The 15,385-nt window shown below is 42.5% G+C and overlaps 1 protein-coding gene across 1 annotated transcript in view; it reads right to left on the bottom strand.

Moving 5' to 3' along the window:
- The window catches only part of ppp1r16a (protein phosphatase 1, regulatory subunit 16A), a 29,563-nt gene that overhangs the window by 9,115 nt on the left and 5,063 nt on the right, over positions 1 to 15,385 (bottom strand). The window contains exons 2-4 of the mRNA XM_023272090.3: positions 11,571 to 12,727; positions 1,229 to 1,299; positions 19 to 164 (exon numbers count right to left, since the gene is read on the bottom strand). Of these exons, the coding sequence (XP_023127858.1) occupies positions 19 to 164; positions 1,229 to 1,299; positions 11,571 to 11,817 (464 nt within the window). The 5' untranslated portion in view covers positions 11,818 to 12,727. The remainder of the gene's footprint in view (positions 1 to 18; positions 165 to 1,228; positions 1,300 to 11,570; positions 12,728 to 15,385) is intronic.

Here is a 15,385-nt window from a genome sequence, read left to right on the forward strand (position 1 = left end):
ATTTGTGGCCAAACTCACGCTTGAATCAGGAGCTGCACCAGTCCAGTGTGTCCACAGGTGGCGGCAGCGTGCAGCGGTGTCCACAGCTCACTGTCACAGGCATTCACACAGGCACCAGCATCCAGCAGGCACTGCACTATCTCCACAAAATCATCGATGCAGCACTGAGAAGAGAGAGTAGATGTTCATACATAGGAATGCAATCACATACATCACACTGAACAGGAACAGACAAACACAGTAAATATAAAATGTTGATTTAAAAAAAAGCACAAACAGAAATGGATAAATCTTTGCATCGTGATTTATGGTGCCTATTACACTGGCACAAGAAAAAAAAAACTGCATGCATGGCTCAGCCCTCTGCTGTGTAAACACAAAATTTTCCAAGGGGAAGAGTCGCGTCAACTGGTTTTATAAAGAGTTCTCTGTACTGACAAACACTCCTCTCATAAGTGTGTAGTAGCATTTGTATGTGTTAACTTAGAAGGTAACGGCACAGAGAGCAAAAAAGGGATGAGAGAATTCCCAACAGACACATAGATAGCTTTAGTTCTGTGTGTCTTACAATCTCAAACAAAAAACACAGGCATTTTCCTCTGAATCTTACTATAACTGTCAAGTACAGAACAGGAATTCAAGCTTAAAAAGTTTCCTTTACTCTTCCAACTTTTGGTCGTCTAACTAAAATGGTGCAAAGTTATCAAAGTCTTTATGTAAACCAACTAAAGATAAGTATAAGTACAGACGTAATAAAAGCAAGTAGTACTATGTAAGCTCAAAGCTGTGATGGCAAAAAACACAAAAACAGACACTGTACAGAGGTGACCTTGCAGTCCTTAAGGACAGTCACAAACTGTTCAGTCATCCTGTCTATTGCAAGGTTGTGCTTATATTAGCTGTTGACCATGCAGGAGGAGGTACCTGTGCATGTCAAACTGGCTGGCTTAAATCCCTTCAGTAGTGTATGTTCAGCATGAGTGTACATGCAGAATATGTTTTGTGGATGGGGCCTTCATGTTAATTACGTTATTTCTTTATGTTGTGAGGCACTAGATTAACAGACAAAAACTAAAAAAGAATCTGTGGAAATGTTTGGTTTCTGACAGCTATATATATATTCTTAGTTATTTCAGTTGTAGCAGCACTTGCAGTGCTAACTGATGGGAAGCCAGTGAGGTATCATGTCTACTGCACTTGTGAGTCCCTCAGCAAAGTGTGTGTGTACCTGATGCAGGGCTGTCAGTCCATCCTCGTTGACAAGATCTGGGCTGACACCGCTGTTAAGCAGCTCCCTCACTAGAAAAATTCAATCACACACACACAGAGAGCATTACAGCTGACCAACTGAGCAGAGTCCTTTCTATATAAATGTTGCAACACTTGGCACATGTCTGGCTGCCATAAACAGATGTAACCCCTATCTCACGTAGCTATAAAATAATGTCTTGAATAGTTAGTACAATGGGATGGGGCCTGAGTTCGGTGTCACTTTATGTATATAGTTAACCTACTAAAGAACCACAGCAACTCAACATTTAATTTTTACAATAATTTGTCACTGGTATTTTATTAAAAAAAAAAACAAAAACAGAATCATACAGAATAAAATAAATGTAATTCAGTGAAATCTCTGAGAAAATTAAATCAAACAATATACCTTCCAAATTAAATAGTTTTAACCACCTTTTGCTTAATGTACCTTTTAATACTTTTAAATCAACTGATGTCCTTTTAAATCAACCAATCCTCTTGAATCAGTTTCATATAAAGTCAGAACAAAATTCACACACTGTTTCCTATAATTGTGGGCCCACACACACATATCCACTCCCCAAACATACAGAACACTGAAGGAACCCGTTGCAGGCCTGGTTCGGAGCTTGGGTGCGGCGGGACCCGAAACTGTGAGGTCGCTTCACTCAAAGTAGAGCATGAAATAAAATTGTGCACATTAATGTTAGTTTTAGTACTTACAAAATCCGAATGAGCAGTTTGTGTGGTTAGCAGGGGGAACTGGGGGCAAAAACGATCACAAAGGCCAGCTGGTAAATGATGTGCAGTTCATCACTCGTCCGCAGGAATCACAGGGGGGAAAACCGCGAAAAGAAGAAAAGAAGAAACAGCAGGGTCTTGTCGACGCTCCGACCGTCCGTCCTCTACGTCCTCTCCGTCCACGTCTGTCTCCTTTCATGCGGGTCACATTAACTTGCTTTAGCCAAAATATCACTCGCTATTTCATGTTGAATTAACATAAATCCGATTTAACCAAAACATCACAATGCTTAGCTAAACAGTACGATATCTCGGCACATTAACATGGTGCGCTAAGCTAAATAGCTAGCCGCCATTTGGCGTAACACATCCACCTCCTTATCACTACAACCTTTAGTCACAGCACAAAAACCAAATTACACACTCATATTTACCTTCATGCAGATCACACCAAAAGTAAATATCGGGACCACGGTTAGTCGACCTTCAGATATTTCACTTAAAATGTTTTCCACAATACGATGCCTCCGCTACGTTCTTAGCACGACAGCGAGTGAATGTTTCCTGAACCGTCACAGTATCAGCGCCACTTGTCCCGCCCCTTAGCATAGGGAAAAGCTTGGATTGGCTGTTAATTTTTTAATACACCAATGGTAATACAGAAACACAATGATTGACATTTCAGCTTGAAAACAGGTTAGGGTGCACAGCAGTCTACATGTCCTGACTTCAAACCAACCAAACATTACGTTTCCCATGAATATTAGGGGTTTTAAAGGAACACAACTCTTCTGAATACATAGTAAACATACATAAATAACCTTTTAAACTCTATTCATGAATTTTATACATTTCATCCCCTGAATGTATTTTAAACCAGTTTTGACTTTGTATTTTAACCGATTTTAGACTGTTTTAAATCAATTTTGACACATTTCAATGAGCATAAAGTCCTATTTAAATCCAATTTTAAATAAATTTAATGAAATGAATTTACTGCCCTTTTCTATACAACTATTTATACATTTTTAACAGATTTTTATGCCCTGTATTCTGTTGTCTTTTAGACAGGGCTACATCCTCCCCTTTCTAACCGTGTAGATGTCCTCATCACACTGTTTGCCTCTCTTTGACTTTGAACCTTGTTTCCTTGTCTCATCCCCTGAACACCTTCTGGACACTTTATGTTTTTGTCTAGGTGTACTGCTTACTTTGTTTGGAGGGTTTAGTTTGAGTTGAATGACCATACCATGATGCATGATAGTAACTGGTTCACTGGATGGAGAACCAGGTTTGTCATAGGTAAATCGCATAGGTGGTTTTGGTTCTCTCTGAGACTTTCTAACAGGGGAAAGCTCTTTACTTCTGTATCTGTCACTTTTATAGGAGCCTTCACTTCTGGCCCTACTGGAAGAGGGTGAGCTTGCTCCCCTTTCCAAATCTTGTTCTTCTGCAGTGTCATTATTTGTCTCTTGTACATCAGAGTCTGCTCTAGAAGGTGCAAAGCTTTCAGAAGATCCTTCACTCTCAGTTTCTATAACTGGTTGATTTTCTTGGACTTCAGAGCTCTCTTCCTGCAAACTTTCATCCTCTTCTGAACTGTCCCTGCTCTCATCCTCTCCAGGATTCTGACTGGGCATTTCCAGTTGCCTCCTGACCTCATCCACATCAAAATTCCAAGGAATAGGGGCAGTTTCAAACTCTGAGTCTGATGATGGTGTGACATTTTCTGCTGGATGACTAGGCTGAGTAATCTTTTGACTTTGCCGAATGCGTTTTGATCTGGTAACAGGGCTCCGAATGGGTCCTGCTTCATCAGGAGAGTCTGACATCCTGACCAGGTAACCGATGGGCAGCAGATGGTCTCGATGCAAGATTTTGATCAAACCTGGACCACATTCTGGTTTCACCTTGTATACTGGCAGGTTTGGTAATTTCTCCACAACAACATATGGGGTTGACTTCCATCTATCCTGTAGTTTATGCTTGCCTTTTAACCCAACATTTTGAATGAGGATCCTGTCTCCTACTTCCAGGGGCTGATCTCTCACACGTTGATCATAGCGCGCTTTGTTTTGTAAGTGACTTTTTGTAGCGGCTTCAGATGCCAGCTTATATGCTTTCTGCAGATCCGTCCTCATCCTAACAACGTACTGCTGGTAGGAGGACTCACTCTCACCATCCGGTGAGATTCCAAAACAGATGTCAATGGGCAGCCTTGCTTCTCTTCCAAACATGAGTCGATACGGTGAGTATCCAGTGGCATCATTTTTTGTACTGTTGTACGCATGTACAAGTTGACTGATATGCTGGCTCCAGCACTGCTTTTTTACATTATCCATGGTGCCAATCATTGCGAGAAGAGTGCGATTGAATCTTTCTGGTTGTGCATCACCTTGCGGATGATAGGGAGATGTTCGCGATTTACGGATCCCCAGCATGGACAAGAACTCCTTGATCAGTCGACTCTCAAAATCTCTGCCCTGATCAGAGTGTATCCGTGCAGGCAGACCGTAGTGCACAAAATACTTCTCCCACAATACTTTTGCAACAGTGACAGCTTTTTGGTCTCTGGTAGGAAACGCTTGTGCATAACGTGTATAGTGATCCGTCACTACTAACACGTTAGCAACACCTTTGGAATCAGGCTCTATCTGTAAGAAATCAATACAGACTAGATCCAAGGGGCCATTACTTGTTATCTGATTCAGCGGTGAGGCACGCTGAGGCAGTGTCTTCCTGGTTATACACCTCCCACAGGTTTGAATGTACTCCTCGATCTCCACTGCCATGCGCGGCCAATAGAATCGGTCTGCAATCAGTTCTCTGGTTCGTTCTACACCCATGTGTCCGCATTCATCATGCAGAGAGCTTAATACCATAGGCCGATATCTTGATGGCAAGACAAGTTGTCTGATCTGCCTTCCACATGGTTTTTCTTTCAATCTGTAAAGTAATCCGTCCTTAGCCTCCAGTTTGCTGTTTTCCCGGAGGAGCAAAACAGTCTCTGGTGGGTTATTTTTAGAGTGATTCAATTTCTCATTGTTCTCGATTGCTTTCTTGACTGTTCCGATCGTTGGATCCAGGTTTTGAGCTGTCTGAATATCTTTCGGGCTCAACTGATCGAGTGTGTTCATGCTGAGATTTACTGGGAACACAAAGGCATCAGGTACCGCTGTGGCAGGAGCTCCAAGCTGATCCACCAATCGATCAGGTACCAATGCTTCTTCTCTGACACAGGCCCGCTTGCAAAGGGCTTTAACACCAGCAGGCTGGATGCTAACCCACTCTCTCGTCTCTCCTGGGGTATACTGACGGGACAACAAATCAGCATCAATATTGTGTCGCCCAGGACGATATTGAATGGTGAAATCGTACGTGGCGAGAGCAGCAAGCCAGCGATGTCCTACTGCACTAAGCTTGGCTGAGGTCAACACATAGGTTAGTGGGTTATTATCAGTCCTTACAATGAATTTTGCGCCATACAAGTAGTCATGAAATTTATCCACAACGGCCCACTTCAGAGCCAGAAACTCTAACTGGTGGACTGGATAGTTATGTTCTGGGTCCTTCAACTTTCGACTTGCGAATGCTACAGGTCTGAGGCCTTCGGGGTATTCTTGGTTCAAGACAGCACCTAAACCATTCATACTGGCATCCACATGCAAGATGTAGGTTTTTGTGGGGTCAGCGAAGGCTAACACAGGGGCATTGATCAAGCAGTCGCGGATTCTTTCAAAAGCAGCTTGACAGGCTGGAGTCCACCGCTCTCCAAAAGGCTCTGACATTTTGAAGTAGACCTTGTTTGAGTCGGCTTTCCTTTTGGACTTAGGGTCCTGCCAAGTGGGTGCATAACCCTTGGTAAGCTCAGAGAGGGGGCGGATGATAGCTGAGTAGTTTGCGATAAACCTCCGATAGTAACTGCAGAATCCAAGAAACGATTTGAGAGGTTTTAGATGAGTGGGCACTTTCCAGTGTTTCACCACTGCCACTTTCTCCTGATCAGTGGCTATCCCGTTCGCAGACACAATGTGACCAACGTATTTCACTTGAGGCTGACAGAATTGACACTTGTCAATGGAAACTTTCAACCCGATTTCCTCAAGTCTGTCCAGAACCTTGAGAAGACGTTGCTCATGCTCTTCGAGAGTTTTTCCAAAAACGATAATGTCATCCAAGTACACCAAAGCCTCCAGGAGATGCATGTCGCCCACAGCTTTCTCCATCAGACGCTGGAACGTTGCAGGCGCTCCAGTGATTCCCTGTGGCATGCGTTCAAATTGATAGAAGCCTAGAGGGCAGATGAACGCCGTCTTTTCTTTGTCCTCTTCTGTCATTGCAATCTGGTAGTAGCCACTACGCAAATCTAATACAGAGAACCACTTGCTGCCTGACAACGAGTCCAGGGCATCGTCAATGCGTGGCATTGTGTACTGGTCTGGTATGGTGCGGTTGTTAAGTGTTCTGTAGTCTATACAGATTCTTATAGCTCCATTCTTTTTGCGGACAATGACGATGGGTGAGGCGTAAGGACTGCGGGACTCTGTTATAATCCCAGCCGCTAACAGCTGTTGTATGTGTCGCCTCACGTCATCAATATCTGCAGGGGCTATTCTCCTGGACCTTTCCCTGAAAGGTCGGGTGTCATGCAGGCGTATGTGGTGTTCGACACCTGTGGCCAAACCGACATCCCACTCATGCAGTGAGAAAACTTTCTGCCTCTCAGCTAACTTCTGCTGAAGCCGGCTCTTCCACTCCTCAGGGACTGGGGAGTCTCCAAAATCGAAGAGTTTTGGGTCTAGGGCTTCAGCTGGGGGCTCGGCGGGTTGGACGGGGGTGACTGTGTCCACAGCATACATCTCTGCAATGACAGTTCCCACTGGTATGGAGGTCGCCTTTTTGGACTCATTCTGAATGAGCACAGTGAAGCTGTTGCTGTCGATACTAGCATCTGGGAGCACACCTGGCTGTACCAGCACACCGGCTGGTAGTGACTGAGCAGTGGGGGCATCAATCAATACAAGATCTTTGGATGGAGTAGTCCGTCTGTCTATTTTGCAGGTAGCATAATATTTTGCACCTGGAGCAACAGAGAGTGGACCAGGTCCTTTCCATTTTATTTGCCCTAAGACTTCATCCTTTGCCAACTGTATCTGAGTATTAACTGGGGCATACACAGACTGAATTCTCATAGAGTGAACGATGTCTTTATCACCCTTTGTCTTCACCAGCTCCCATAAGCGGCTGAACAGAGATGTGTTGGTGCCAACTAATACAGGGGCTTGTTGGTTGTTCTTGGGCTCGGGGCAGATCAGTGCGAGCACCTCTACTTTCCCGGACACACCGGTGATCTCTTCAGCAAACTCCATCTCCACCACCACATAACCTCTGTAGGGATACTCTGTGTCGGCAAGGCCCCAAAGTCCAAGACGAGAGAGGGGTGTTAAGGGGACATCCGCCAGGTGTTCCTTATACCAACTTTCAAAAATAATGGTCACATTAGACCCACTGTCAATGAGCGCATTGCAGGACACATCATTTACTTTGATGGTATGGATGAATGATGGACCTACAAGACCCTCAGGTAAGCTAGCATCTTTTTCAGGGACTTCAATTTTGTTGACTTTAGCAACACACGGATCTTCTGCTGCATGCTTTGGGTTTGTTTTAGTGGGATCAGGTGCTCCTCGCACTACACGAATGAGTTTTCTTATGACTTTCTGTGGGTTCTCTGCTGATGTGCATCTGTTGGCTATATGACCATTTTCTCCACACTTGTAACAGAAGTACTCATCAAAATCTTTGGAAGGTGACGTTTTGAAAGGAATAGGCTTGTGGTTTTGGGCTGCTTTGTGTCTACTGGGCTGTGTCATGTTCTCGGGCTTGGGGGCTGATGTGTAGTTCACTGCCATTACACTCATCTTATTTTCTAGAGCTTCCACCTGTTTTCTAAGTGACTTCAGTTCACTTTGTGACTCAATTTTTTGTTTTTTCTTTTCCTTTTCTTTTGGACTCCTGACAGAATCATCCGGCGGCAATTGGGACCATGAGTTGTTTCTTTTCTCCAACTGCGCTTTCAATTCTTGAATTTGAGCCTCCAGTTCACGCTGAGTGGTTGAATCAGGCTCTTTCTCCTTTTCAGCCTGTATGGTGCGTACATGCTGACGACGTACAGGTGCTGTCTGGCTTTGTCTAGCAGACTGTCGGCTTTCCTCTTCAATCATTTCTCGTAGCAAGTTCAGAAAAGATGGGGGATCGTCTTTCCGCTCCCTAATTTTCAACTGAAGCAACATGAGATCAGAAGTTGAACCTCTAATAAGTTGCTCTACTCTGGCTTTGTTAGCGGAACTAACAGGTAAACCACCTGCCTGCACTACTTTAACAAGAGACCTCTCTAATCTTCGCAGGAAGTCAGACAGACGTTCTCCGGACTGCTGACGCAGGGCTCTAAATGACAAATAGAGTTCCTCTCCAGATTCTACTGTACCAAAAATGCTCTCTATGGCCTCTATGTAATCATGGGGGCTAGCATCTGGTTCAGTCATACGAACAGCCTGAATGATTTCCAAGGCGGGGCCTTTGAGACTCTCCAGTATCCGTCGTCGTTTCTCTTTGTCGGAGCACTCACCTTCATCTACTAAGAGTGTTGCTTGCTCCAGCCACATGTATAGGGACTCCTCTCCAACAGGGGTGGGACTGACCCCGGAGAATGTCCGTAGTCGTCTGTAGCCATAGCTGTCTGTTGGTCTGCTTGTTTTGCTCATTATATCACCCACTGCACGAATGATAGCCTCTGAGTTGTTGTCTCCTGCACTTGGGAGAATGCAGGCACTCTGGACATCCTCTAAGGTTTTTCCTTCATTTCTCAGAAAGGTGAGTAGTTTCTCTTCAAACTTATCAGTCTGGGGCTCTACATAGTACACTGCTTTCCAGATACTTCCACCACTTATTGGCATCACTTCTGGGGGGATTTTAGTGGGGTCTATCACTTCACGGCACTCGCACAACACCATGAGGGACTGCTGTTGTGGGTGAAACATTTTTCCTCTAACCACCACTTTACCTAAAACTTTGATAGACTCTGCTGTTTCTTCTATCTCAGCTATTGAAACACTTTCAGGCACTCCATACAGTAGGAGGGCATGTTTTACGTCTACCAACTCTCCTCTGCACCAGTTAACTAGCTCCAGTTGTGAGGGACTGCTCGTTTGGGTTTCCATTACTGTTATTCTTGTACAGTTCTGATAGCACATTAGAAGTATATTGTAAAAATTAAATGTTGCTGTGTTCAGTGGATCTTAGTTTTATTTATTTATTTTACCATATGACTTTTATCAATTAATCCCAGCGGTGCCTCCATTTATGTAACCCCTATCTCACGTAGCTATAAAATAATGTCTTGAATAGTTAGTACAATGGGATGGGGCCTGAGTTCGGTGTCACTTTATGTATATAGTTAACCTACTAAAGAACCACAGCAACTCAACATTTAATTTTTACAATAATTTGTCACTGGTATTTTATTAAAAAAAAAAACAAAAACAGAATCATACAGAATAAAATAAATGTAATTCAGTGAAATCTCTGAGAAAATTAAATCAAACAATATACCTTCCAAATTAAATAGTTTTAACCACCTTTTGCTTAATGTACCTTTTAATACTTTTAAATCAACTGATGTCCTTTTAAATCAACCAATCCTCTTGAATCAGTTTCATATAAAGTCAGAACAAAATTCACACACTGTTTCCTATAATTGTGGGCCCACACACACATATCCACTCCCCAAACATACAGAACACTGAAGGAACCCGTTGCAGGCCTGGTTCGGAGCTTGGGTGCGGCGGGACCCGAAACTGTGAGGTCGCTTCACTCAAAGTAGAGCATGAAATAAAATTGTGCACATTAATGTTAGTTTTAGTACTTACAAAATCCGAATGAGCAGTTTGTGTGGTTAGCAGGGGGAACTGGGGGCAAAAACGATCACAAAGGCCAGCTGGTAAATGATGTGCAGTTCATCACTCGTCCGCAGGAATCACAGGGGGGAAAACCGCGAAAAGAAGAAAAGAAGAAACAGCAGGGTCTTGTCGACGCTCCGACCGTCCGTCCTCTACGTCCTCTCCGTCCACGTCTGTCTCCTTTCATGCGGGTCACATTAACTTGCTTTAGCCAAAATATCACTCGCTATTTCATGTTGAATTAACATAAATCCGATTTAACCAAAACATCACAATGCTTAGCTAAACAGTACGATATCTCGGCACATTAACATGGTGCGCTAAGCTAAATAGCTAGCCGCCATTTGGCGTAACACATCCACCTCCTTATCACTACAACCTTTAGTCACAGCACAAAAACCAAATTACACACTCATATTTACCTTCATGCAGATCACACCAAAAGTAAATATCGGGACCACGGTTAGTCGACCTTCAGATATTTCACTTAAAATGTTTTCCACAATACGATGCCTCCGCTACGTTCTTAGCACGACAGCGAGTGAATGTTTCCTGAACCGTCACAGTATCAGCGCCACTTGTCCCGCCCCTTAGCATAGGGAAAAGCTTGGATTGGCTGTTAATTTTTTAATACACCAATGGTAATACAGAAACACAATGATTGACATTTCAGCTTGAAAACAGGTTAGGGTGCACAGCAGTCTACATGTCCTGACTTCAAACCAACCAAACATTACGTTTCCCATGAATATTAGGGGTTTTAAAGGAACACAACTCTTCTGAATACATAGTAAACATACATAAATAACCTTTTAAACTCTATTCATGAATTTTATACATTTCATCCCCTGAATGTATTTTAAACCAGTTTTGACTTTGTATTTTAACCGATTTTAGACTGTTTTAAATCAATTTTGACACATTTCAATGAGCATAAAGTCCTATTTAAATCCAATTTTAAATAAATTTAATGAAATGAATTTACTGCCCTTTTCTATACAACTATTTATACATTTTTAACAGATTTTTATGCCCTGTATTCTGTTGTCTTTTAGACAGGGCTACACAGAGATCACAAATGATACTAAGTTGATGTGTGTAGAATAACAATGACCATGAACCATGAAAAGACTTTCCACTATAATTAGCCTTGATCCTGCAGCTGACCAGAAAGCCCTTGAAAACAAAATGCCTCATGTATTACAATTAATCTCTGACGTATCCAGTATAAATTATGCATGAATCGTTTCCTTTGAATTGTTGGTATGACAGAGCACTGCGTCATCAACTGATAAGTGCTTATGGCTCAGGAAAGCCATTAGCAACTCAGTATAATACAATAAAGTCTGAAGAAGAGGTCACGGTAGCCCATGACCTTTGTGGGCCTGCTTTCATATGTTTCTAGGATTTTTATTGGTTTAGTTCAGTTGTGAAAGTGCTGGATTAGTATACAGTTGCACTTTGATGCTTTATAATCCCCTCCTGTCTGAAGTTCTGCTTGATTGGTTTAATCTTAATCTTATTCTGATAAAGGGTAACTTTAAAGCTGTTCACAAGATAAAAATTATACTTGAATAAGATCCCTCTGTGTGTTTGTGGTAGCATGTTTGTACCTACCCTCATTCAAGTCATTGCGGGCAGTTGCGTCTAGCAGGGTGACAGCATTGGGGAATTTCACTTTGGTGGTGCGTGGCTTCTTCTTATCTGCTTTGGCTCTTGACCCTCGTGCTGCATCCTTTTCCATCTGTGCCCAAGCCTTCAGCTGCTGAGCACGGCGCTTCTGTGCGTGCTTTAGGCGTTCTGTGGCACTCAGACGCCCGATTGTTGACATCTCAGCCAGTAGCTCACCGTGATCTGCTGCCATTTTACCACAACACGACCACCGGCTACAGTGGCTTTGCTACTATTTTCCTGTTTGTTTCACTTAGTCCGTGAGGATATTAAATCCTTTCAGAGCTTTGGGATTCCAAATTTCGCATATGACTCCCTTGTGCCCCTTAAGAGAGCCTTCTGACAGGCCAAACAGGCCTACATTACGGCCTGTGGGAGACCACAAAAAAGATGCTGCAGTTTATTTGAAAAAGAATCCTTTTGTGGAAAAAAAAAACAAATACCAAAATTGCCCAAAGAATAAAGGAACAAAACAAATTGTGGTGTACAATCAAGTGACAGATATCTCCATGATTTCCAAAGGAAGCAAAGACATGAAACTATGGCAATGTCTCTTGCCCATCTTTCATATAACTGTGCCAAAGCAAAATAATGGCAGAGAGGTATCCAAAAACAATCCAAGCTGTGGATTTCAACCAACTGTCAGTCCTCTCATCCATTTCAACTGTGGGCAACTTTGGGGATCCACTGGGGGGAAGACAGACAGAGAGGAGGAAAGAAGAGCTGGAAAGGCAGAGTCAAACTATTCTCCTGAGTAGATTCTCTATTTCAACATTTAATCCATACTTGTGGTCATTGTGTCTGAGACTTGGATCCAACAGAGCGGTAAATATTTGAGAATCCATGTGCGGCAGTGACCAATAAATCCACAAGGTCAACCAAGATGTTAAATGACAATAAACAGGGGCATTCGCAGGACAAGGCCTGGTCCAGTTACTGTAGAGCGTGACATGATTCAAATATCCCTTGATGGTAAACAGAGAACCTTCAAAAACTTGCTACTGGGGGTTGTGGTGGTGCTGCACTTTTTGTTAGATCTTCAGAATGAGACGGCTGGGAATGAAGGCTTCAACGACTTGTTCCTCAACGAAATTTTCTTCTTTCTGTGGGCAGGGAGAGAGAAGAAAAGAAAGCATGGGGAGAAAATGTGAGTGCCATGTTACAGTATAATATACGCACACTGCCCTTCTAATCCTGTTATCTTTAACCCCTGAGCTCCTTCCCCCTACTCCCTCCTCTCCCACTCCTCTCCTGAAGGAAACCTGAGACGGTGGGATGCTTTTCATTAATGATTGACACACCCTGTAGCCCAACACACACTTTTCTGCCCACATTGTGACACTGAGGTCAGGATATTGCAGAAAAGGCAACTAAACAGCTAGCATGCGACATGTTTCAGTGCAAGTTCTAACCCTGGCAACCTCGGTCAGCGAGATCGCTCTCATTACCTTTCGTTAACTTCCAAGCTGAGTTGCATGGCTCACACACACTCGGCTCTTTCCAGGCTACTCATATATTATTTAGGCCTGGGCCTGTGAGCGCTGAGAGGAAGGTCAACTAGAGGCACTCAGTGAGATAGAGAGAGTGACTGACAAGACAGTAGTCCCAGGCCACAGAGCCACAAGTTGGGTGGTGGGTACACCACAGTGCTCCATAAATCAGCTAACTTGATGGCAAACATGTGCACAGAGTATCATTAGAAGTAGTAGAGCTAGTTAGTAGTAGAGTAGTAGACTTTGATCTCATTGAGGTTCAAGGCTCTGACAATGTTTTTGTTTTATCTGTTGTACTGATTACGAATAAAGTCATTTGTTACAATGTAGAAACCTAACATAGAAAATAACATAGAAAATAAGGGGGTTATATCTGAAAGTTCTTTGCACATTAGGACTCACAGTAAACAGAGACCTACCATGACAGCTTCCATTTGGGTCTTTCCTGGCCAGCTAAAAGCTTACTAGCTCTTGCCTTGGAGACTGACAGACTTTTGTCATTTGTGCTTTTGCTGTACACTACTACTATTTTTAGCAAACTTAGCCTCTCACCCTTTGTCACAAGCTACAATGTAAGGATTTCCTTAGAGTGAGGTAATAACACTTATAACATAGTGGCAGGCTGCTACACAGATTGTCATTCAAACTCAAATGAACATGGATTTGGAATGCACAGGATTTAAACATGGATGTTTGGTGCATGTCTAACATGATCATGAGGCTTAATCCCGGCGCCTCCCCTGAGAAAAAGCTATAGAACTCAAAATACATGTTCATGTCAAAAGGTAAAAACAAACTTGTTATATGCCAAATCTTTAGAAAACAGCTGTGGATTGCATAGTAATAGTTTAACCTGTTTTTGGTCACATTTTCAACCGCTGTTAACAAATAAGAAGGAAAACATGGTTTCTGGCATTTTAAGGGGCTTTAAAGGGAGCCCCTTTGATTGGAGAAAAGGGGAAAATCCCTGTAGGAACTTAACTGCTGTATTAGCGGCCTAATTCCTGCCACAATCTGAAAGAGACGTGGAATAAAGATCACAATGTCAAATGCTAGTTTGGCTCAAAAATGAAACTAATGAAATTTTTCATAACTAATTTTAATAGGCAGATTGCACTTGACCAATATTCTTTATATGCCGACATCAAATTGTATCAGCAAAGCACCTTTTATTAATCCAAGTCTGCATTAATTGTGGACAAAACAGACTCAGACTCTAACAAAAATAAGACATATTGGGCCATTTACAGATTACAATATACCCTTTAAACCTTATCTTATTCAGGATGGATTTTTGCTGTTTCTGAAACTCCAATAAATATGATTCTGCAAACAGATGCTTTCTGTTAGTGATGCTGTTTGACAGTAATCTATCAATACATCAGAAGTTTGAGGTTTGAAGAAGAATAGCTACAACAAAGAAGCAAACAAGATTAATATTCCTTCACCATCAAATTGATGACAGTGCATAAGTCAGGAAGCAAGAAGGGTGCAAGAATTATATGCACAAAGGCCTGCAGTTTAATCATTTGGATTTGTAGTATTATTTAGCATTGTAAGAATCAATGTTCCAGCGAAGGCGCTTAGAAGCGTTTGAGATTTCTGTGGTCTAAATAACTCACTACAAAGTCACAAAAATATTTAAAGCAGCTTGTGGAGAAAAATGTGGGCCACTGTTTGAGCAGACAACAAATGTGTGTCCCTTTTGTCTCCATCTATTTTCTTTTTAGAACTAATCACGGATCATGTGATAATCATGACAATAAAACCGGTTTACTTTGTTTCCACCCTCGCCCAGAGAAAAACGTCCTCCACTGACTGCAGGATCTCTTCTGGTCTGACCTGCGCTGTGCCTGTTACATGGCACACTAACGTGTAATTGCAGGATCACAATGTGCTGCACAAACACGCTGCATTTCAAATTTAAAATCCAAGAACTGCGTAGATATAAGTGGTTGTATGGACATCAGGGCAAGGCTGCCATTGCTCTGGCTGGATATGACACTTTTTTGTGTGCAGCTTTGGTCGGTAAAAAGTCATGTTTTATTTATATATAAACTTTTTACTGTAGGCCACTGTGAAAGCAACTTAGGGAAGACATTCTAAAGAAACACACCAACCGAAAACATGTTTTGGAAACCAACATAAATCTGCCTGTTTGACTAGGCCTCGGTCCAAACGTCATCCCTCAAACAACCTGAATTGCACAAAGCCACTTGAGTGACAAAGATCTCATCAACAACTTAAAGTTCTGCCTGACAACAGTTA

Source organism: Amphiprion ocellaris, chromosome 22, assembly GCF_022539595.1.
Source record: "Amphiprion ocellaris isolate individual 3 ecotype Okinawa chromosome 22, ASM2253959v1, whole genome shotgun sequence".
Taxonomy (NCBI): domain Eukaryota; kingdom Metazoa; phylum Chordata; class Actinopteri; family Pomacentridae; genus Amphiprion; species Amphiprion ocellaris.